Genomic DNA, 22,374 nt, shown 5'->3' on the forward strand with positions numbered 1-22,374 from the left:
ATCCGAGATGTGCAGCTTTCTAAGTTGCCAGCTCAGTGGAGAACTATATTTTTTAACAGCAGAACTAGGGATGCTACTGACATCTCAGAAGAGGTGAGGGCTTGACGAGCGTGTTCACAGAACACCTTCTCCAAGGGCGTGGCCACAAAAATGCCTGAGGGTGAGGTTAAGACACACCTCAAACATTTGGATCTACGCCAGTATGGAGACAGAGGATGCCCAGGACCCTGACACTGTGGACAGAGCAGGACTTCAATGATTTCAGCTCAGAAAAACTTTAAAGCTTGAGCAGTATAAGTTCCTCTGTACTCTTCAAGGTAACCTCACAGGAAAATCTGTGCCTAGGTGTGTGAATGAGTCCATTCCCTTTATAGGATTATTAACTGTAAGCCCATTAAATATTGTGACTCCTACAAAAATATTGACTTCAGTTTTAGAAAAGTTTTTAGGTGGCAGGACCAATTGCACGCTTAGTAGTTAACTCTCCAATCTGCTACTTAACCAGGCATTTAAAAAAGAATTTTTAAAGGACAATCCAGGATGCATCCCTGTCCTATGCATGGAACTGCTCTCTACATTCATCAGACAGACTTCCTGAGCAGGTGCAGGACTCCTGATACCTGGGAGTTCAGGCTGATCTCATGCAGTTTAGTCATGGAAGGTCCTTAAAAACCATAACCCACCTTGGGGTTTTCTATTTCAGCGTGAGGGGTAGAGCGTGTATCAAATGAAAGTAATGGAGTGAAGCCCCAGCCCAAGACCATTAGCCCTTCGGGAGAAATTGAGAAATTTATCAGGAAGTTAACCTGCAACATTTGAGGTGGAATTTTAAAAGCTAATAAGTCTGAAATGTAAGGCCAGACACTATAAAACTCTTAGAGGAAAACATAGGCAGAACACTCTATGACATAAATCACAGCAAGATCCTTTTTGACCCACGTCCTAGAGAAATGGAAATAAAAACAAAGATAAACAAATGGGACCTAATGAAACTTCAAAGCTTTCGCACAGCAAAGGAAACCATAAACAAGAGGAAAAGACAACCCTCAGAATGGGAGAAAATATTTGCAAATGAAGCAACTGACAAAGGATTAATCTCCAAAATATACAAGCAGCTCATTCAGCTCAATATCAAAAAACAAACAACCCAATCCAAAAATGGGCAGAAGACCTAAATAGACATTTCTCCAAAGAAGATATACAGATTGCCAACAAACACATGAAAGGATGCTCAACATCACTAATCATTAGAGAAATGCAAGTCAAAACTACAATGAGATATCATCTCACACCAGTCAGAATGGCCATCATCAAAAAATGTAGAAACAGTAAATGCTGGAGAGGGTGTGGAGAAAAGGGAACCCTCTTGCACTGTTGGTGGGAATGTAAATTGATACAGTTACTATGGAGAACAGTATGGAGGTCCCTTAAAAAACTAAAAATAGAACTACCATATGACCCAGCAATCCTACTGCTGGGCATATACCCTGAGAAAACCATAATTCAAAAAGAGTCATGTACCACAATATCCATTGCAGCGGTATTTACAATAGCCAGGACATGGAAGCAACCTAAGTGTCTGTCAACAGATGAATGGATAAAGAAGATGTGGCACGTATATACAATGGAATATTACTCAGACATAAAAAGAAACGAAATTAAGTTAATTTGTAGTGAGGTGGATGGACCTAGAGTCTGTCATACAGAGTGAAGTAAGTCAGAAAGAGAAAAACATACCGTATGCTAACACATACATATGGAATCTAAAAAAAAAAAATGGTTCTGATGAACCTAGGGGCAGGACAGGAATAAAGACACAGACGTAGAGAATGGACTTGAGGACACGGGGTGGGGGAAGGGTAAGCTGGGACGAAGTGAGAGAGTAACATTGACATATATACACTACCAAACGTAAAATAGATAGCTAGTGGGAAGCAGCTGCATAGCACAGGGAGGTCACCTCGATGCTTTTCGACCACCTAGAGGGGTGGGATAAGGAGGGTGGGAGGGAGACGCAAGAGGACGGGGATATGGGGATATACGTATGCATATAGCTGATTCACTTTGTTATACAGCAGAAACTAACACAACATTGTAAAGCAATTATACTCCAATAAAGATGTTAAAAAAAAAAAAGCTAATAGGTCTACCACCTGCGGGGATGAAATATTGTCTTCTTGCAGAAATTAGGAAAAAAATCCAACACTCTAGATCTGGCCAGAGCAGATTATACCCATGTGGTAGAAAAATATAAATAAACTGATCCTGAATAAATTTCAAAGAACAGAGCAGTTTTTTGAAGAGCTTTGAAACAGGAAATAAACCCCAGATGCACTTATTTTGCTTGATTTTCTTTCCTGTTTCAAAAAATATTAATTTTGCTCTCTGCCAGGCACAGGGGTACATGTTGGGAATCCATTTGCGGGTAAAAACTGCTTACCTGAGAGGCTGGCATTACCATTACTCAAATTATAACACAAAGCAGTGTGAAATTGCCACGCTGACAAGTGCAATGCAGAAGATATAAAAACACGTTCTCTGAGACCTGGTCCTGGAGGCCGGGGGGTGGAGTCCTGAGGAAGGGGTGCTTGAGGAGAGATCTGAAGGCTGGGCGGGTGGAAGGGTCCAGGGTGTGAAGGTGGCTTGTGCAGACTTTGGCAGGAGGAAGCCTAGGGAGAGGGGCTGGAGGAAGGTTGTGTGATGGAGTAGGGGGTCGGGGCAGGCCAGGGGGCACCGCGGGGGGAGCCAAAGAAGCAGGCGGGACCTCCCCCACCGTGATGATGGGGTCTGACCACATCCTCAGTCTGGCCGTCTGTGCTCTCACTGCTGAGTCTGATAGCCAACTTCTGGTCTTCCCACGTGGGTATATTCTCACAAAGAGTTTTTGAATGTAAAGACAGAAGTGAAAATACATTTGATAAAATCTCCGGGGTCATCTCCTTTGAATTTCACTTGACATCCTCCTGAGCCCCCGAGATCGCAGGCATCTTGCTGCCCTCAGTCCTTGTTAAGCCAGGAGGGAGGAGGCAGGACTGGCTTAGAGGCTCAACCTTCAGAGAAGGGGGAGCAGCACCACTCAAGTCCCGAAGAACTTCCCAAAGTCCCTCAGCCCCGAACCTCCCAGTTCAACGCTGAACACAGATAAGGTCTGGGAAAGACAGTGGCATTCTTGTGAGCACAGGAAAAATCAGAATAATCTGAGTGTGTAGTACTTTACTTCTTGCTTGAATAGAATGGTTTTAAGTTTTCCTGTCAATGAAAGAACGTTACAGCTGTTTGTTCGGGCAAAAGGCTGTACCTACTTTAAAAGCCATTTGTCTTCTGGATTCAGTTTGCCTAATCATTTCAGTTTTTCTGTGATTGCTATTTACTGCCATTTGATAATGCAATTCGTGCTTTAAAAATAAATGATAACAAAACTCAAAGAAATCACCATCTGAGATTCAGGAGTCAGCAGAGACTAACATTCTCTCGAGGTTAAATGAGCTCTTGGGACAGCGGCAGTGAGGGGACCTCGTGGTGACCCGAGGGGACGAGTCTGGTCTGGTTGTAGAACGAGGCCTGGGCCTCGCTTCTTTACAGGGCTGAGCAGGCTCCTCCCACCCCCACTCCCAGGTGTGGGAACTGCTCGGCCGAGAGGATTAATGCTGGCTTTTCAGGATTGCGAGCTCAGGAGCATTAAACCAGGATGCCCCCGATAGAGACAGCAAGGTCCAAAAGCAATCCCAACCTTGGACGTGTAGACCTGCTGGTACCCCAGGTGGTCCACACGGGCTATTGCACGTGTCCGACAAGGCTGGAGAACATGTAAGTAGAATCAAAAAGTTAGATGATTACAAAGGCTTTTTCCCCCCAGCTACTGGATTTTAAATACTAATCCAAAATATGATATGCTTTCAATGAAGGCCAGACTGACCCTAAGTATCACTGAAAGTGTCATCACCTGTCCTATTTTTTGCTATTTATTTGTTTTCATTATAGGTCTTTCATAGGTTTTACAATTATTTTAATTTAAAACCTCTATTTTAACTAGAGAAATGATATAATTACATTTTTTAGTTATGTGAGTAGTTTACATAATAACCCTGAAATCCTTCCTCTGTGTGACTACTCACAGCCTTGTCCTGTTAGTAAGAGGAAACAGTTGATGGACGGTGGTTCACTTAAGACTTACTTGTTTAAAGCACTGACTGTTATTATATGGTTTGGATCATCAGTGCCTTATAGGACTGAAAAGTGGCCACTCTACAAATTCATACTCATTAAATGTATATTATTAAAAGTTGTGTTTTCACCGTCAACATTTGCATTGCCCACAGTGCTTTATTTGACCAAATGAGTTATAAATCACAATTTGGGTTTTGTTTGATTTTTTTTTTTTTTTTTGAGAATTGTCTGGGAAAGGAGAAATAAGTACTTCCTCTCCCAGGAAGAATTTCACAGAGTCCCGCGTCATTCTGAATTAGGCCCTGTGGTTCTTTTACAAGATTCAGGTTTAAGTCTGTGTCTCTTTCAAGCATCCCTCTTCCCAAGGGCTTCCTTTTCTGCATTCGTTTTGCACACATTGGCTTAGTGACCTGAATCCTTAGCAGATGAACAGCAGGAAATGTTGTCTGACCGCTCGCTGCCAACATCTCATATGTGTGATGTGAAACTCTTTGTGAAAAAGCGAGCCCAATGTTTTTGCCAGGAAGCAGCACGCTTCACTGAAAAGCTATCATCTACCATGGTACATGGCTCTGAGCACAAAAGTCTGATTTCAAACAGAGGCTGAAATGACAACAAATGAAGACAGAAACAGATTGTGGCTGAAAGAAAAAGGCATCTTTCTAAAAAAGGTGGAGGGGCTTCATGTGCACAAATGGACTCTTGCCGTGTATGTGCTAAAAGTATTTTTTCAGAGAATCTCTGTCAAACCTAGGTCGACTCTACTGCATTTGAACTCTACCTTCTTGTTTTGGTTGTGCTGCACGCCATGTCTATGATAATATGTAACTATCATGTTTTGGCCTAGGTTGTACCAAAATGTGCCAGTATACCCAGTGCCTGTTGAAAACCATTTTGTATGTGTTTGCAAAGGATAATTGAATGTACCCTTGGTTTACTGATAATAATACTATTTTCAACCGTTTCTCCCTTTTACCTGTACAGTGAGATTTGTTTGTCACAAGAGACATGGGATGATTTCACTGCAGATGAAATAGGCATCAGTGGTATGTCAATCTCTATACCAAGTTTCAGCATTAGAAAACCTAAATTTATTGGGCTTCTTATGAAAGGGGCCTACTAATAATCGCCAGCATTTATTGGTTATCGTTTCCCATGGGCTAGGCAATACGTATGCTTTCCTGTGTTTGATTTAACGCAACAATCCTATGAGTAAGGACCAATATTATTTCCATTTTTTAATGAAGGCAGTGAGGTTCAGAAAGGTTCAGTGGCCGTCTCACCTCACAGCCAGCTAGTTGTAGAGCCAGGGTCCAGCACTGGGACTGTCTGATATGCCTCACTTAGAATAGAATGGTGGGAAAACCGACTTGAATTGGATAGGAGTAATATCTTTAAAATTACATTTTGAAGATATTTAAATAATGCTAGATGAATTCTAAGTTTCTAGACAGTTGAGGCATGGAAATAAATCACTGTTGTGGGGCTTCCCTGGTGGCGCAGTGGTTGAGAGTCCGCCTGCCGATGCAGGGGACACGGGTTCGTGCCCCGGTCTGGGAAGATCCCACATGCTGTGGAGCGGCTGGGCCCGTGAGCCATGGCCGCTGAGCCTGCGCGTCCGGAGCCTGTGCCCCGCAACGGGAGAGGCCACAACAGTGAGAGGCCCGCGTACCAAAAAAAAAACAAAACAAAAAATCACTGTTGTGTTTAAAAACTTAGCAAGACCAGAAAGTGGTCCCAGGTTCATATTTTAACAGGCCACTTCAGATCTTTATTGCTAACTGAACTGAGTTTAAGAAAGTGGCAGGATAATCATTGATTGACTTATTAATAATGTGAAAAGAACTATTGTGGTTTTCTAAAAAGCTGATGGCTTATGAATTTAAAGAAAGAGCTAGCAAGATATGTAACATCTAGGCAGAAAAAAATCATCTCTGCTTCTCACCTTAGCCCTCTGAATTCACTGCCTGGATCACACTTGGGATTTAGTACATAGACTAGGTCCTGCCCCTCTGGGCATGGATCCTGGCAGTAGTGATGGGGATAATGGACTTCCTACTGTGCTTATTAAACTTGGCATTGAAAGTACACTTGAGACAGAAAGCCCCAAATGGAAGTAGATGCACACAGGGCAGCTGGGGCCATATACTGCTTCTTAGACCTCCCCGGCCTCAGATCTCTCTCCAGTGTTTATGGGCTGTGGTCACAGACCAGACACCATCATCATCTTTTATTCCTCTTGGTATTTTCTAAGTGTAGATTTTTTTTTTTAAACCACCTAAATTTCAGGGCAGACTGTGTTAGAACGTTTTTCTATCTGACAGAGCAAAAAGAAAACCCAGGAAAAAATGACCTACACGGAGTCCAGGTGTCCGATTTAGACTCAAGCTTAGGCTTAGTTAGTTTGCTGAGCTCTCCACATGCTCCTATAACACCAGGCAAATTGTGTTGCCATCATTTAGAAATGAAGAGAATTCCAGTTGACCTTTAGAAGTGAGGAGAATGGAAAAGCATTCAGTGTGGAAATATGCAATTCGGGAAGGAAGCATGAAAAAAAATGATGGCATTTTTCATTGCGATTAATCGAAGATAATGTGAGGAGAAATTCCTCCTTCAGATTCATGCCCGGAGCGCTTATTGGGTGCATATGTTGAATGTCTTCTGTGTTTAGGACACCCTGTCGGGGGCATTAAAAAGGTTGCACAGGGCTTCCCTGGTGGCGCAGTGGTTGAGAATCTGCCTGCCGATGCAGGGGTTACGGGTTCGTGCCCCGGTCCGGGAAGATCGCACATTGCTGTGGAGCGGCTGGGCCCGTGAGCCATGGCCACTGAGCCTGCGCGTCTGGAGCCTGTGCTCCTGTTGCACAGTTTCCTGTCCTCAGGGAGCAGAAATACAAGTTCACAAAGTGCAACAATACTCGGAAATGTATAATTTCAGAAGAAAATCAGCAGCCCAGTTGAAGAAGATACACAATGGAAAGAATAAAGTGCTTACAGACTGGCGCTCCCTCAGATTTCAAAGCAGCTGAAATAAGGGTACGGAAGTGTCAGTTTCCCTGGACGGTCTCCATATTATATGTTTCCTTGTATTAACGCACGTGGTATAAGCCTAAGCCAATGTAACAGAGGCTTTTTTTTCAGTGACGGTTTAAAGAAATGCGCACATAGATCCCGAGGAGCTTCAAGGATATATCCACACGCCCGGGTGCTGATGGCTTTGGTTCCCCCGCCCCTCTGCATCCCTCCCCCCGCCTCCAAGAAGTAGGGGCCGTTGATGAGCTCCAGTTCTCAGGCAGAACCATGTGCTCTGCCTCAGTGTCTTTGTGATTGTGCAGCTTCACATAAATAAGAACTGCAGCCCGTCTTCTAAGGCAAGAAGAGTATACTTGACTTTACAGATTTCTCTAACTTCAGTGTTTAGCCTTTCCCCAGGCTGATTCATAGCTTTGTGAGACTGAAAGGAAAGACAGATTCTGTTGAAGTCTTGCGCTGAGGTTTAGTACAATTTGCTTGTGCGCTCATGACTTGAGCACAGATCAAGACAGGATTTCCAGGGACTTGAGCATCAAGGCAGCGCTCATTTCGGACGATGCGTCCACAGGTGTTGTGCCGTCTCCTGGTCAGCTGTCAATCAAGAGCAGCTCCTCCCTCCATCCTCCCCTGGGTTCAGTGCCCAGTGTTTGTTACTCTCCATCACCTCCCTAACTTGCCAGGGAAGATGTGAATGCTTTTGCTCATTCACAAAAGAGGAAATCAAGACATTTGTTAACCTACCTGGGTCATATTTTAGTAAGGTATCAGGTTCTTGAGTTAAAGTCTGTATGTTTTAGCTCTACCAAGGGAGAGCTAAAAAAAAAATTCAAACTCGAAAACATTTCTATTTTGTGTATTTCGTTCATAGCTTTAAATGCAGGTTCATTGTTTGGCTGGTTTATTGGTTGGTTTTACAGTTTGGTGGTTTGTCATTGCTCATTTGTATCATTTTATTTCAGCGTGTGGCTCATTCTTCATTTCTTGAGAACTTAACGTTTCTTAAGAAAATTTGTTGGAAAGGGTGTCTTAAGATTTTAAGACTGTGTGTGTGTAAGTGAAGTTTATGATAATGCAGCTATCAGTGTTGGTACAAGAAGGCTTGAAAGAAACTGGTGTGGATCTAAATCTGAAGAAGTTACACATTTCCTCAAAAAAAAAAAAAAAAGAAAAATTGCTGTAGAGTTCTCCATTTAAGAATTTTTAAGTTGTAAACTTAAGTGTACCTTTCAACCATGCCTGCAAATGAGATCTTGAAAACATACAAAGGCCTTGTGCCCACCTTCAGAAATTCTGATTTATTTGACCTGAGGTGGGTTCCTGGGTATTGGCATATTTTAAATGCTCCCAGGATCCAGGGTTGAAAAACCACTAGTTTAAAATATTGCTTTGGCAACACTGGTTATGATATGCTAGTGAGAAAAATTTTAAGTTTCATCACGTTACCTTTTTATTCTCTTAATGGTATTTGACCAAAATGAGGCTCCATAAAAAATAAATATAGGAGGCACATGTCTCTCTGTGCACTCAGGATATAAGGCGAGTGCAGAGAGAGACAGCTGTGATATAAGGCAGAATATGGAAAGTGCCCTCTTGGTACCATAAAGTGCTCTAATGTCCAAAGGTGAGAGAAATCACATTTGGCTGGGAGGACAGGAAATGCTGTAAAGAAGTGGCACTGGAGAAGCATTGTGAAGGATGAGAGTTGACAGGCAAAATGTAAGGCAGTTGGGCTTCCCTGGTGGCGCAGTGGTTGAGAGTCCGTCTGCCGATGCAGGGGACACGGGTTTGTGCCCCGGTCCGGGAAGATCCCGCATGCCGCGGAACAGCTGAGCCCGTGAGCCATGGCCGCTGAGCCTGCGCGTCTGGAGCCTGTGCTCCGCAACGGAAGGAGCCACAGCAGTGAGAGGCCCGTTTACCACAAAAAAAAAAAAAAAAAAAAAAAGTAAGGCAGAACACTTGGGGACATTTAGAGCATCAATATGGGTAGCACCTGTGATGGACTGAAACATGTCAAGCCTGATTTAGCCCATGAGTTCATAGTGATAATATAAAACAAAAATCCTAATTGGTGACTTCTGGATGGTGCTAGAAAGCCAACTCGTTATCTTGAAATTAGATAAAGGAAAAGATGTGAGCATTGATCCTGGCTTCCATCATCAGGCTCTGTCACTGGATAAATAATTCTGACAAAGAGAAATGTCTCTTCGTAAACATACTCCAACTAATAAATGGGGGACCAAGGTTCGGATTTGAATATCCCCATCTTGCCACCTCAAATTAATGCGTCTAGGGCCGCGATCATTAGTGACTGCTAATATCACAAAAAGGCAAGAGTTAACTTTATGCCTCCTGGTGAAATTGCACAGCATCATTTATGGAAACCAGTCGAACAAGAATCTGGTCAAGCTTCTAGATTTCATTATCAGTTTACAGGAAATACAGAAGACAAAAGAACATGTTAAATTACACCATGGAGATGCACACAGCAAGTCTAGACTGAGCAAACTCTACAGACAAATGACCTGGTCTCCTAGACAAGTTAATTTCAAGGGGAAAACCAACATAAATGGAGAACTTGCAGATTAAGAGAGACCAGAGAGATATGTCAGCCGATTGCAGTGTATGGGCTAATCAAAGAAAATGAAAAAGAAAAAAAAATCTTTGAAATAATTGGGGAAATTAAAGTACTGACTAGATATTTGGTGATATTATGAACTGATTGCTACTTTTGTTTAGATGTGATGAAGTTATTGAGATTACATTTCTTAAAAGAGCAGAGTTACATACTAAGATAAATAGAGACAAAATTATTTGCTGAGATGCTTCAGAATATCCAGGGGGAGGATGAGTGGAGCAGAACTACAGATGAACCAAAGTTGTGGTCTTCAGAGGCATTTGTTAAAACTGGGTGATGAGTATGCAGGCTTTCATGATGCTGTTCTCTCTACTTTGGGAAATGTTTGAAATTCTCCCATCCTAAAACATTCTGAAATTAATTTTTTAAAGTTTTTAGACAAATAAAAGTACAAATAAAAATGTTAATGTCAACTTTCAGGTGATGCTGGTTGATAAGACCTTGAGAACCAGTGTTTTACAAACATTGTAAAAATCATGAATTATCTTGGACTTGCAGGAAGTTTCATTAATGCTGCAGGAAAGCTTATTTCATCTGCTGTGTTTGAGTGGTGATGATGGACGTATCTTATCTTCTCTATTAGAAACAGAAACCCAATTTTAAGTGGAAAAAGAGGGTAGAGAGAGGGCAGTCCACTATTGGTTTGTTACTCCAGGAAAGCAAAATCCACTTTCCTTAATGTCCAGGTGTTCAAAGTCAATGGTTATGTAGACTGCGAATGCATCTGAGTCAGAGACATGACTTAACAACTCACAGGAAACAGCAAATGAGACTAAAAGCTGTTCATCGTCCCCAGTTAAGTAAATTACCCATTGATTTTAGAATACCTCTGTCCAAAAAATGTTTTTTAAGCTACTGAATTCTTTTTTTTTTAACATCTTTATTGGAGTATAATTGCTTTAAAATGGTGTGTTAGTTTCTGCTTTGTGACAAAGTGAATCAGTTATACATATACATATGTTCCCATATCTCTTCCCTCTTTGCATCTCCCTCCCTCCCACCCTCCCTATCCCACCCCTCTAGGTGGTCACAAAGCACCGAGCTGATCTCCCTGTGCTATGCGACTGCTTCCCACTAGCTTCTACTGAACTCTTGACTCATTATAGCTGTTATAAACATATCCAATGAAAGTAAGGTGCCTAGATTTGATCACTTAATGAACATCCTATCTTTGGGAACTGAATGTTTAACATAAATTCTCTAAAAGGTCCAGTGACGGTTGAGCTTTAGTCATATTTTAGATGTTACTACCTAAAGATGCACACAGTGTCAACATGTAGAAATAATTGACTTAAAAAGTTAAATAACGCACTAGAAAAAAATTATCTGAGTAAGAAGAATCAAGAATTTGGGGGAGTTGGGAGTAATTGCAGAGGGGATCCTGCCCGGGGCTGCAAAATAGTCCCATTTTGTGTCCTGTGCCAACTCCATCCATTGCCAGGGTCTTTCTCATCACGTGTGTGGAAGGGCTGTGAAGCCGCATTTGGGCTGCACGGGGGAGTAAGCTGTGATTGTTAGTGATGTTGGCCATGAGCACAGGTGCCCAGTTAAAGCCTCAAGCCCATGATCACCTGGCTCCATGGAGGCATATATCCTCACTCAATGATGAGAAGGTGAAGGCCCACATAACATGAGAGACCTTTCCAGAGTCATCCAGCTGGCTGGCGGCTGTGGTGATGTTTGGCAGATAGGAATTTCATTGTTTACATATAACCATCTATAGCAGATTCTAGACAATCCATCTTAGTTCTTAGGGCCAAAACAAACAAACAGAAACAAACCCAAAAACCCTTCAGAGTGAAGAATGGACCACTATGTTATTGTCTTAAGGACTGTTTATAGTGTTCAAATATGTTTAAAATAGTAAGAAAAAATCTGGTCTGTTCAAGAGAGAGCTGTGGTTCATTAATAGCAATCAAATGGTGCGAAGCCAGAAAATTAAGAACCAGTTAGTACAGTGGTCTGTGCTTGAGCTAATCATTCCACCTGTTAGACAGAAGGAAGAAGACGGCAGCCAGAAGACAGCTAATAAAACAATGCCCAAGGCCACCTGCAGCGTGGCCAGAATAATCCCTCCATTGAGGGCCTGGCTGTGGTCTGCTGGCTCAGAGGATGTAGAAGGCTTTGTAGAGGAAGGTTTATTGTATTTCTTTTGTTTGGTTTTGTTTTTACTCATTGAGAAAGTACTTGACCAGACACTGGTGTATATTTTGTGTGTGTGTGTGTGTGTTGTGTTGTGTTCTAGTTAAAGCAGTTAGACAGTAAGCAGATAATTGATATCTGAAGAAAGAGCAGGGCATATTAATACTAAGGTTGCTTATTGGTACCACAAGGAGCTGTATATGTGCTCCTACCACAAAAATGCCTAGTGAGTTCTATATTACGTATTCTGCCAGTTATCAATCACGTAGGCTGATAATATCAATAGCTGACGTTTGTGGGACGCTTGACATGTGTTATCACTGGACCAAGTTGGAATACTTTGTTTCATTTTAATGTCAACCATTACAAAGAAGTAGGTGGTATCATACCCGTTTTACAGAGGGAAAGCTTCGAGGTCAGCACAGCTGCAAGGGACTTAAGGAAGACTCAAAGCCAGGTTTACCTGTTAAAGCCACCGTCATAGACAGCTCTAAGACTGCCTCTCCCATGTAACTCCTCTGAACCTCTGTGTTCTTATCTCTAAACTGGACACCATACCAATGGAAGCATCAGAAGAACCAGTTTTTTTTTTTTGGTGCAAACTTTATAATTTGTTAAGCATTATTCAGAAGCAATATGCTGTTATTTACAAATAAAGGATTTAAACCAGTGAGCAGCATTTCATTGTCATACCATTTATTTATATCCATTGAACAATGTTACACAGTTTAGCTAACATGTAATTTATTTTCATACATTATTAAACTTTTTTCAAATACAACATTGATGATTCAGCTGGTTACAATTCAGGCTTCACTTTTCTATCCTACATTTATCTTTTCTCCTAAATAGTCATGCTTGAGGGGGCTAAGTAATTTCCAATATATTTGCGGTTGCACAGTAATACATACCACTTACACATCTTCTGGATACTTAACTCTTTGGTATGCCCATTGTTTATCAATTTTCTTATTTTTCTCTTACTACATTAAATCTTAAAGACAAATACGCTTAGGGTACGAGATGTGAAATGTTGGTACTGCACAAACAAAATGTAGTTTAGCTTAATTGCTTCCAGTTAATCCATCTCGGACTCCAAGGCCAAGTTTAAAAGACCTTTGATGAGAATATGATACTGTATATCACCATAAATTAAGCTGATGGATTTTTTTCCCCAAATGACTGCCTTTTTTTCTTTCTCCAATTGACTGCTTTATGGCCAAAAATACAGCACATATATCTACATCTCACATTTATAAATGATCATTTAAATCTTTAAACTTAATGAACATGTTTGTTATGTTTAATAGAAAGGATTTTCTCTAAAAACAAATTAAGAGAAAGTTGAACTCTGTGATACAAAATTGGAATTTGTGGCTGTAAACAAAAACTAATAAAGTTTAACGGGCTTTAGAAAGTGATCCATAGCTAGAATTTCTAAGTAAGGACTGGGATAGAAAGTTTGAAGGGGACTTCTGCATAAGACAAGGAATGGGGTTAATTCTTCTCAGGCTCAGAACCTGATTACCTGGGGGAGTGAGCGTGGGTATTCTGAAACACAGCTGTGGTTGGCCCTTTAATGCTCTCACCGTCAGGATTTTTGTGTTTCACAATATATTTGAGGCTTCCGAGCACCACTTCATTTCCCCAACTACTTCCGTTTCGAAATCATCCGCAGGTCGCCTGTACTTACGCACTGACAGGAGTTATTTTTTTATTTATTTGTTTGTTCTGTAGGAGTTGCCTCTTGTAGGATTAGGTCCACTTTATTGAGCCTTTTTTCTAGTTAAAAAGGAGATGGTAGGGCTTCCCTGGTGGCGCAGTGGTTGAGGGTCCGCCTGCCGATGCGGGGGACACGGGTTCGTGCCCCGGTCCGGGAAGATTCCACGTGCCGCGCAGCGGCTGGGCCCGTGAGCCATGGCCACTGAGCCTGCGCATCCGGAGCCTGTGCTCCGCAACAGGAGAGGCCACAACAGTGAGAGGCCCGTGTACCACACACACACAAAAAAAAGAGAGATGGTAAAGTGATCAAACCTGCTTGTTATTTACTGAACAGTTGCAACAAGCAGTATTTTAAATTTTACCCATTTTTGTTCGTGACAGTTGAGAGAACTTTTTTGGTGTGTGTTGACTTGTTTTTCTGTTTTGTTCTCCATAGAAACGCTCCAGAGGCCAAGTGCTGTTTGATAAAGTATGTGAACATCTGAATTTGCTAGAAAAAGACTATTTTGGGCTTACATATCAAGATGCTGAAAACCAGAAGGTGAGTCGTTGAAAGCAATACAAAGTATTACGGCTTCAGCTGCGCTTCACTGCAAGAAAGTGAACTGAAGCTGAATTGGTAAATCGTTTTCTCCACCTCCCCTCGTACTCCCACACCCTCACATTTATTATCCAAGGCCATAAATGCTGTTAATCACCTTATTTCTTCATGAAGGAAATTATTGACAGCTTCCTTTAATCTTGAGTCTTTTGGAAACAGTCAGTCAGTGTTTCTGCTTTTCATGCTTGAGTTCTTTATGGTTCTAGAAAAGCCTTTTATATGGTGCTTTGGGGGGATGATATATTTCCATGGACTTGAGCCAATGAGAATCACATACATTGATAATTATACAGAAAACATGTTCACTGGATGCCATCTTATTAATTCATCTTATTACACTTTCATATTCTTGCTGAATCACAATATAAGATGAATCATGTACAGACCTCATGTAAAGGGCAAGCAGTTAATGTATTCAGTCCACGTTTAATGTTACATGTAAAACCTCTGTAGACTCTTAGACCTGCTGGAGTCTCTTCAGGCCTTTATCTCACTTATCCCCCCAACTGCCTGAAAGATAAGGAGGAAGAAATTGTTTACTTAATGCTGGAAACTGAGCCACAGCAATTGTGCTCATTAAACGTCACTTGTTCAGTTGTCATTCGTTAGTGAATCAGACCTTTATCTTTACTGAATTCCGTGGATGATGTCTAACTTCATTATTAAACACCTGAGTGTTCTGATGAGGAAAATCGTAAGTGTCAAACAGGTGTTCGTTTGTTAGGAAAGCATTCTAAGAAGGTGCCTTAAAATCTATAATCACAGAAGTCACTGCGTGGGACTGAACGGCTAGGACATCAGTGGTCAAGTTACATGCAGAGTCAGCTCTCTGTGTTCTTGGGTTCTGCATCTGCAGATTCAACCAACAGCAGATCAAAAATATTTTTTTTAATTCCAGAAAGTTCCAAAAAGCAAAATTTGAATTTGCCAGTGCACCAGCAAGTATTTACATAGCATGTCCATTGAATTAGGTTTTATAAATAATCTAGAAATGATTTCAAGTATATGGGGGCATTGCATAGGTTATATACAAATACTGTGCCATTTTATATAAGGGACTTGAGCATCCTCAGATTTTGGTGTTACCTGGGGTCCTGGAGCCAATCCCCTGTGGTTACCAAAGGATGACTGTATCTTTATCTCATGCTTGTAACTTGTTTGAACATAGAATCCACCATTTTTTCTCCTCTGTTTTCTGTGCTGGCTTGAATCCCTGAAGGCACTTGTTGTAAAAGAAAAGAACTTTGTCAAGCCTGAATTGTGTGCACACACATCTCCTCATTAGACCAGAGCCTGGGCCCTCGCAGGACTAGCGAAGGGGCACCAGATGTAGGGGAAGGACCCAGCTGGGGGAGCCTTCCGGCAGCCACTCCTTCTCCAATACGTTTAGTTCATCTCTACCCAGTCAACACTAGGTCATCTCCATTCTTCTCTGATTCATATTCAGACTCTCACTTCTTTTTCAGAATTGGTTGGACCCTTCCAAGGAAATTAAAAAACAGATTCGAAGTAAGTTCTTTTGGATTATTATGTATAGAAATAGGAAGATTTTCAAAGAGTGGGGTTATCTGAAATGGTAGCTCATACCCACATGGCTGGTGTGAATATGGTATTTTGAAAGACAGATTAAGATCTCAAATTTTATCTTTGGCAGGTTGGTCTAGCTCAGATACCCATTATTAATTATTGCGACCTGGGAATAAAATGACATGACACTTGACCTATTCCCTTGCCTGTTCAGAGATGTGAGATATGATTTAATCAAGTGATGCCCCCATTGACAATCATCTAAAAGTTTCAAACTTAATTATTAATGTTGTATTAAGCCTAACTGCCACCAAAGTATGCAAGGCAAGCAGTCAAGCTAAAAGTAATAGTCATTTAATAGCTTAGAAATGGAGTAACAAGTCAGACTGAAGTTTACTGTCTGATGACATCTTCTTTTCTTAGCCCTAAAGGCAATTTAAGAAATGGACATTTCCTAGCGCACAAAACAACTACATGAGCCACTCAGAAAATTTAAATACAGGTAGCAAATAAGTATTAGAAAAGGTGCTAAGTCTTAGTAATAATTAAATGCAAATTAAAATGAGACATTTTTCACCTATTCAGATTAGCAAAGGTTTTAAAAGTTTAATAATGCCCTACACTGGCAATTTTGTACATAATTGGTAGAAATATAACCCTTTAAGAAGGCACTTTGTGTCAGTATTTATTAAAATTTAAAATGTGCTTATTCTTTGACCCCTGATTTTACTTGTAGAAATGTATCCAGTGTCTGCTTAAGAGAGGAGTGTGTACATATGTGTTGTACATGTAGGAAAGTTCATTATCATACCATTGGCAATAGAAGACTCAAAGCAACTTAAATATCCATTTATAAAGAAATGATTAAATTGATCATGAAATAGCCATACCTTGCAATGCTAGGTAGCTGTTAAATAGAATGAGGTAGAATAAATATGTTTTAGCTCTCATTAGTGAGACCTTAGAGACATAATTCATATTTGTTTAAAATGAGTTATGCATATACAGGTATGTGGAAATACCTACACCTCCAGAAGTGGTACTGCAGGGTAGGGGTTAAGAAAGAGGAATTTTTTCATTTTTAGTTTTAAGTCTTTTCTGAAGCTGTTGCTTTTTACTATGGATAAATGGTAAAACATGGATGTACTTTATAATTTCAACTAACTAGTTAATTTTTTTTCAAGCAATTCATTTCTTATCAATAAAATCTAGTTTAATTTTCCAGAACAACCGATTCTATTTGAAGATTAAAGTTAAGACCAATTTATTAATAGGAACAGCATTCCCATCAAAGTTACTATTAAAAGAGAAAGCAAATCTTTCTAGTGCCTTTGAATGTTCTGAGGTCTCAAAATACCCTACATGCTATGGGCTTCCCTGGTGGCGCAGTGGTTGAGAGTCCGCCTGCCGATGCAGGGGACACGGGTTCGTGCCCCGATCCCGGAAGATCCCACGTGCCGCGGAGCGGCTGGGCCCGCGAGCCATGGCCGCGGAGCCTGTGTGTCCGGAGCCTGTGCTCCGCAACGGGAGAGGCCACAGCAGTGAGAGGCCCGCGTACAGCAAAAAAAAAAAAAAAAAAAATACCCTACATGCTAATAAAAAGTAATTAGTAGCAAGCAGTTTGAAATGGCTTAATACTAGATAACACCTCAAAAGAAGCAAAAAATTCACTATGCTTCTAGATATGAGAGAGTCTGATGATTCTTTGTACAATGAAAACATCTTTATCATACTTTTGAGAGGAATTTGGTGTGGTCTCTAATCAGAAACTTGATAGTGAAGTAGTTTGATAGAACTAAATTGGGATTAAAACCAGGGACAGCTACAGTTGTGATAAGAAGGTGAAAACTTCAGAGTCCTAGTAAAAACTTTAAGATGATGAATATGTTCTCAGGATCTTTTTATGGAGTTATTAAAAGCAGATGTGCTGAATATCTTAACATTTCATGTGCTTTACGTCCTCTATATTCACCTAATTAATGAAACACTGTTTCGTACTTGGTTGATTTTATAATTACAGATCACTTTGAAAATATATTAAATGTTCAAGGATCAGTCATTATACTGTTACAAGAAAGGCTGTAACAACAGTTAATTTTCTTTTCTGCTGTTAATGGAATTCTTTTTTTCCTTCATTTCCCATTTATCCTGTCTCCGACCTTCCTTTGTAAGAGATGAAGTTTAGGGGACAATCAGAACATGAGATTTAAAGGATATTTTCCTCATGTAGATTAGGCAGTGTTTGTGACAACAACATAAGGAGAACCAAGTGACAATCATGCAGATAAAGGAAGAGACAAGAAAAAATTGGAATTTTTTAGGAATGGAATTTGGTGTTTTTATCTATATTCCTTATTGTTTCCCATGCACAAAATGCCTTCTTTCCACAAAAGGTACATTCTATCAAGGCAGAAAAGTATTATCAGAGCTAATGTAATTATTGTACAATCACCTCCTCTTTCTGAACATAAATATCAACAATAAAAGGATATTTCCATTATTTTTATGCTGTAGGTCTCTAGAATGAGATCTTCAAGAGAATGGCAAATGTCGATCAAGCTGATAAAGATTTTAAGTTATGAATTTATGAGAAATAGAAAATCCTGAGCCTGAAGAGTTTGTTCTTGTGAAAAAAATTCTTATTCCAATCATCTTTTAGCCTAGCAGATCTAAAATTTCTAAATATATTCTGATATATAGTATACTTATGATATAGTAACTTCATGATATAGAATATATGATATATAGTGATTTATGCTATAAACGTAGTATTTTTAGAAATTTTAAGATTTGGCAGGCATAGAAGACTAAAATTAGAATTTTTTCATAAGAATGAATTCTCTTCAGTTTCACAGTTTTCTGATTATCGTAAATTTGGAATTTAAAATTCTGTATCAGCATTATAGAATATCATTTTAATGCATTCAAGCTCTTGCATTTCCGTCTCTAACCAGAGCCGTCATCTGATAAGACACAGGCTCACAAACCTATTTATGGCATAACTGTAGCCTCCCAGTGATTTGTTTCTACCAGATTCTTTACGAGGATATGTATTTCAGCTTTAACCTGCCTCTCTCATTAATTTCAAATGTTACACCTCATTTCACTGGATTTTTTTTTTTTCCTTGATTTTGGTGTAGATTGTGTTTTCCTTAAACTTTCCCACCGTTTCAAAATAATGTCCTGCAAAACCTCATATTTGATTGGGTTGTAACCTTAGGAAAGTAGATTCCTTGGGATTAGTGATTTTCAAAGTACGGTCAGGTGTATTAGAACCATTAGGGTGTTTATTAAAATCACAACTTCCTGGGCCATAATGCACACCTCCGGAATAAAAACCTCTGAGTAGGGCCTAGGGATTGGCATTTTTAACAAGCCCCTCCGATGCTTCTTAGGCCCACGATCATTTGAAAGTCACTTTCCTGTAATGAGGATTTTTGCGTTGAAATATCTTTCTTCTATTTTTATTCCCTCTTAGTTTCCAACTTCGAGTGTTTACCCTGATTTTATTATGAGTTTAATTACATTGTTAAACGATTCATTGGATTCACTTTGAAGTGGATAAAAATTATAAAAGAACAATAAATCATTTCCCATAACGAATCCATTAGCTTTCATTCCAGTTGCTTGCGGGGAAACCAGCTTTCATTATGAACCTCACCGCTGGCAAGCATTCCATTTTAGCAGGAGGTGAATAGGAATCAATAGGAAGGTAAAACCAAATCAGACTTGTTAATTTTAGAATAACAAGAGGACGTTTTTGAGAACAGTGGGAAAAATAATCGCTAGTAGGTTTGATTGCCAGATATTTTATGGCTTGTAATTCTTACAGCCCATGTTTTGGGAATATTTTCTTAGTGGTTTAGAAATGTGACACGAAACATCCAGTAATACCCGGTCCCTATACCAAGTCCTTTATAAGGCAACTCAAATGGTGTCCCTGCCAGGTGGACCTCTAAGTGTAATATGAATAGTGGTGTCCAGAATAAACCAGCATTAGTGAATGGACTATGCCATGGGTGACAGAAATACAGGTGACCTCTGCAGCTAAGTATTTGCTACTCAAGCAAGAGAACAGTTCAAAGGAAGGAGCCGGGAGGTACTTAGGATGTTGTCCCTTTCTTGTGAATGTTTGGGAAGGACTCCGGGAGAGAATGGAGCTTCCAGGAGTCACTGAATGGGAGAAGGGGGTGTTTGGAAGTCTTAGGAGGGCATTTGAAGCATGAGGGCTGGACCACGAGGTCATGAATCACAGAGCAAAAGGAAGACCACGGCTCTGAGGAAAGGCCTCCAGCACCGAAGCTGGGAGACCAGGAGGGTCCTCCAAGCCACTGTTCAGAACGAGCAGGGCTTGGGCCCTTGGAGTGTGCTTACTGGGTGGAGGCAAGAAATGGAAACAGTTCCCGGCGAAGGAGCACCCAGGCTTCAGTAATGTACCACATTTATTAAAAGGCCAGGCGGAGAGACCAAGGTGAAAATAAGTGACAGGGGTGATCACAGAGAGAGTAAATGTCGAAAAGAAGAACAGGTGGGTTTTATTCTCATTTACAGTGATAAACATGGTTAGGTATACACAACTAGAGAATGCATGGATAAAACGGAGCACTCAGGAAGGCTTGTAATGTCTCGTGTTTACATATGGACAGTCTGGGGAGCAGGTGCCTGTGAGCTGACGTCTGGGTGACCCTCTTCCCCGCTGGAGAGGCCATAGGAGATGCCACAGGAGGAGGGGCGGCCGCGTGCAGTGAGGACTGTCCTGATCAGGGGCTGAGGAGGAGGGCTGGGTTTGGTCATGCACAGTACATACCCACAGTGTCTCTTCCATCAGAAATTTCCCCAAGTAAGAAAAGAACTTTCCGAATGGCCCACAGAGCAGCTCATCTCTTAATATGACAGCAAACCTTCCCATAAAATAAAGATACCCTGGACAGTCCCTTGACATGTATTATTATGGGATCTGACCTGTAATAACAAAGCAGAAAGGACAAAGGAAATGGGATTCTGGCTGTAATGTTGGTATGTGAGCTCTCCAGAACTTCAGAGAATAGATCCGGTCAGCCCTAGACTCGGTCTGATTGAGGCTTATCTGTCTCATTTACTTTTTTCCCCTCTTCCCAGGGCCTTTGTCTCTGAGAAAGGGAGGAAGTTTAGTCAATTTCCTTGCTAGTTAGAAACCCCAGTAAAGGATTGGATGGGGCAGAAGATTAGAAACTGGAGGAAGTTCGAGTTACCTGTGAATTTCACTGAAAGGAGACTTCCCTATTTTCCATTGATGATTAAAAGCTGCCTGGGTGTTAGTGCCTGGAGTTAGGGCAGTTCTAGCTACCGCTTAGTATAATAAGTACAAAGAGATTGTCTGAGACTTTATTCTGATTTTTTCTCCTCTCTGCAGGTGGTGCTTGGCACTTTTCATTTAATGTGAAATTTTACCCACCAGACCCTTCCCAGCTCTCTGAAGATATCACCAGGTATTTGCAAGTTGTCAGTGGAAAAGGCAGGCATGTTGGGAGTTGTGCTCCTCTTAAATTCTCAGGAGGAGGGCAGGCTTACGTCTGGTAACCTTACAGTCATCCACACTGACATGGCAAACAAAAGGCAACTGAATGAGAGCAAACATCCGATGAGAAGATTTGCCAAATCATATCTGTTCCCAGTTGAGTCTTTGGTGCTAAGCTGTTACTTCCCTCTGCCCGACGCTGGTGGGAAAACACGCAGAACTGAGATGCTGTCATGTACCCACCACGGTCAAACTCGATGGGATTCAGCCTTAAATGATATGACAATTCCTAGTGCTCCTGCTTCAAAACTTAGAGCAAAAGTGTGTCTTCGGATGCTTATGCCTTTTTATATAACCAGTCTGATACGTGGTGGCTGTTGTAAAAAATCACACAGGCGTGCGCGCACACACACACAAATGCACATAAACACGTGCACACCTAAGAGTGTACCTTCCACACCTTCTGTATACAAGGACGATGTTTCATTCGTTTTAGAGAAAAGGCATCAAGAAAGGAATCTAACAGTCTGGCTTGGTGACTGAGCTTTGAGTATAAGGAAGAATCTCTTTTTGAGGCCATTCTGGGTTTGCTGTGTGTCCCTCTAGGCCTCTTCTAATGCTTTCTACTTTGGAATCCTTGGTTTTCTCACTGTGTTTCGTAGTAAGTTTATAGCCAGTCAGAGTGATACTGTGCAGTGTGGCCTTACAACCCTTCTTGGCAGACTTTTCAGGAAAGAGAAATTACTCAGAAAGCTTTAGTCACTTGCTATGATGAAAAATCATTTCAGCAGACATGTTAGGAGAAGGGGAAAAACTAATTCCAAAAGATTTCTTTTATATTTTCATTAAGTCAAAAAACAATTTGTAATTTCTTATATAAAGATACTTTTTAGTAGTCGAGGAACTATTTAATTGTAGCTAATTTATGGTTAGAGAGCGTATATATACTTTGAGTTGGAGTCTAGTGCATGATTCCTTTCCATTTGTGTCGTGTGTAAGGCCTGTGAAATGTGTAGAAATTTTTGTATCTGGATTACATGGCATTTACTTA

General features: G+C 40.7%; 1 protein-coding gene across 7 annotated transcripts in view; it reads left to right on the forward strand.

Annotated features, from left to right (window-relative positions):
- Positions 1 to 22,374, forward strand: part of EPB41L3 (erythrocyte membrane protein band 4.1 like 3) — a 140,744-nt gene that overhangs the window by 74,361 nt on the left and 44,009 nt on the right. For all 7 annotated transcript variants that reach the window (XM_082641689.1, XM_082641692.1, XM_082641688.1 and 4 more), the window contains exons 4-6: positions 14,135 to 14,239; positions 15,766 to 15,808; positions 21,219 to 21,294. In XM_082641689.1, coding sequence (XP_082497815.1) covers positions 14,135 to 14,239; positions 15,766 to 15,808; positions 21,219 to 21,294 — 224 coding nt within the window. The remainder of the gene's footprint in view (positions 1 to 14,134; positions 14,240 to 15,765; positions 15,809 to 21,218; positions 21,295 to 22,374) is intronic.

The sequence above is a fragment of the Mesoplodon mirus genome (assembly GCF_964341445.2).
Source record: "Mesoplodon mirus genome assembly, chromosome: 13".
In the NCBI taxonomy this organism is placed as follows: Eukaryota; Metazoa; Chordata; class Mammalia; order Artiodactyla; family Ziphiidae; genus Mesoplodon; species Mesoplodon mirus.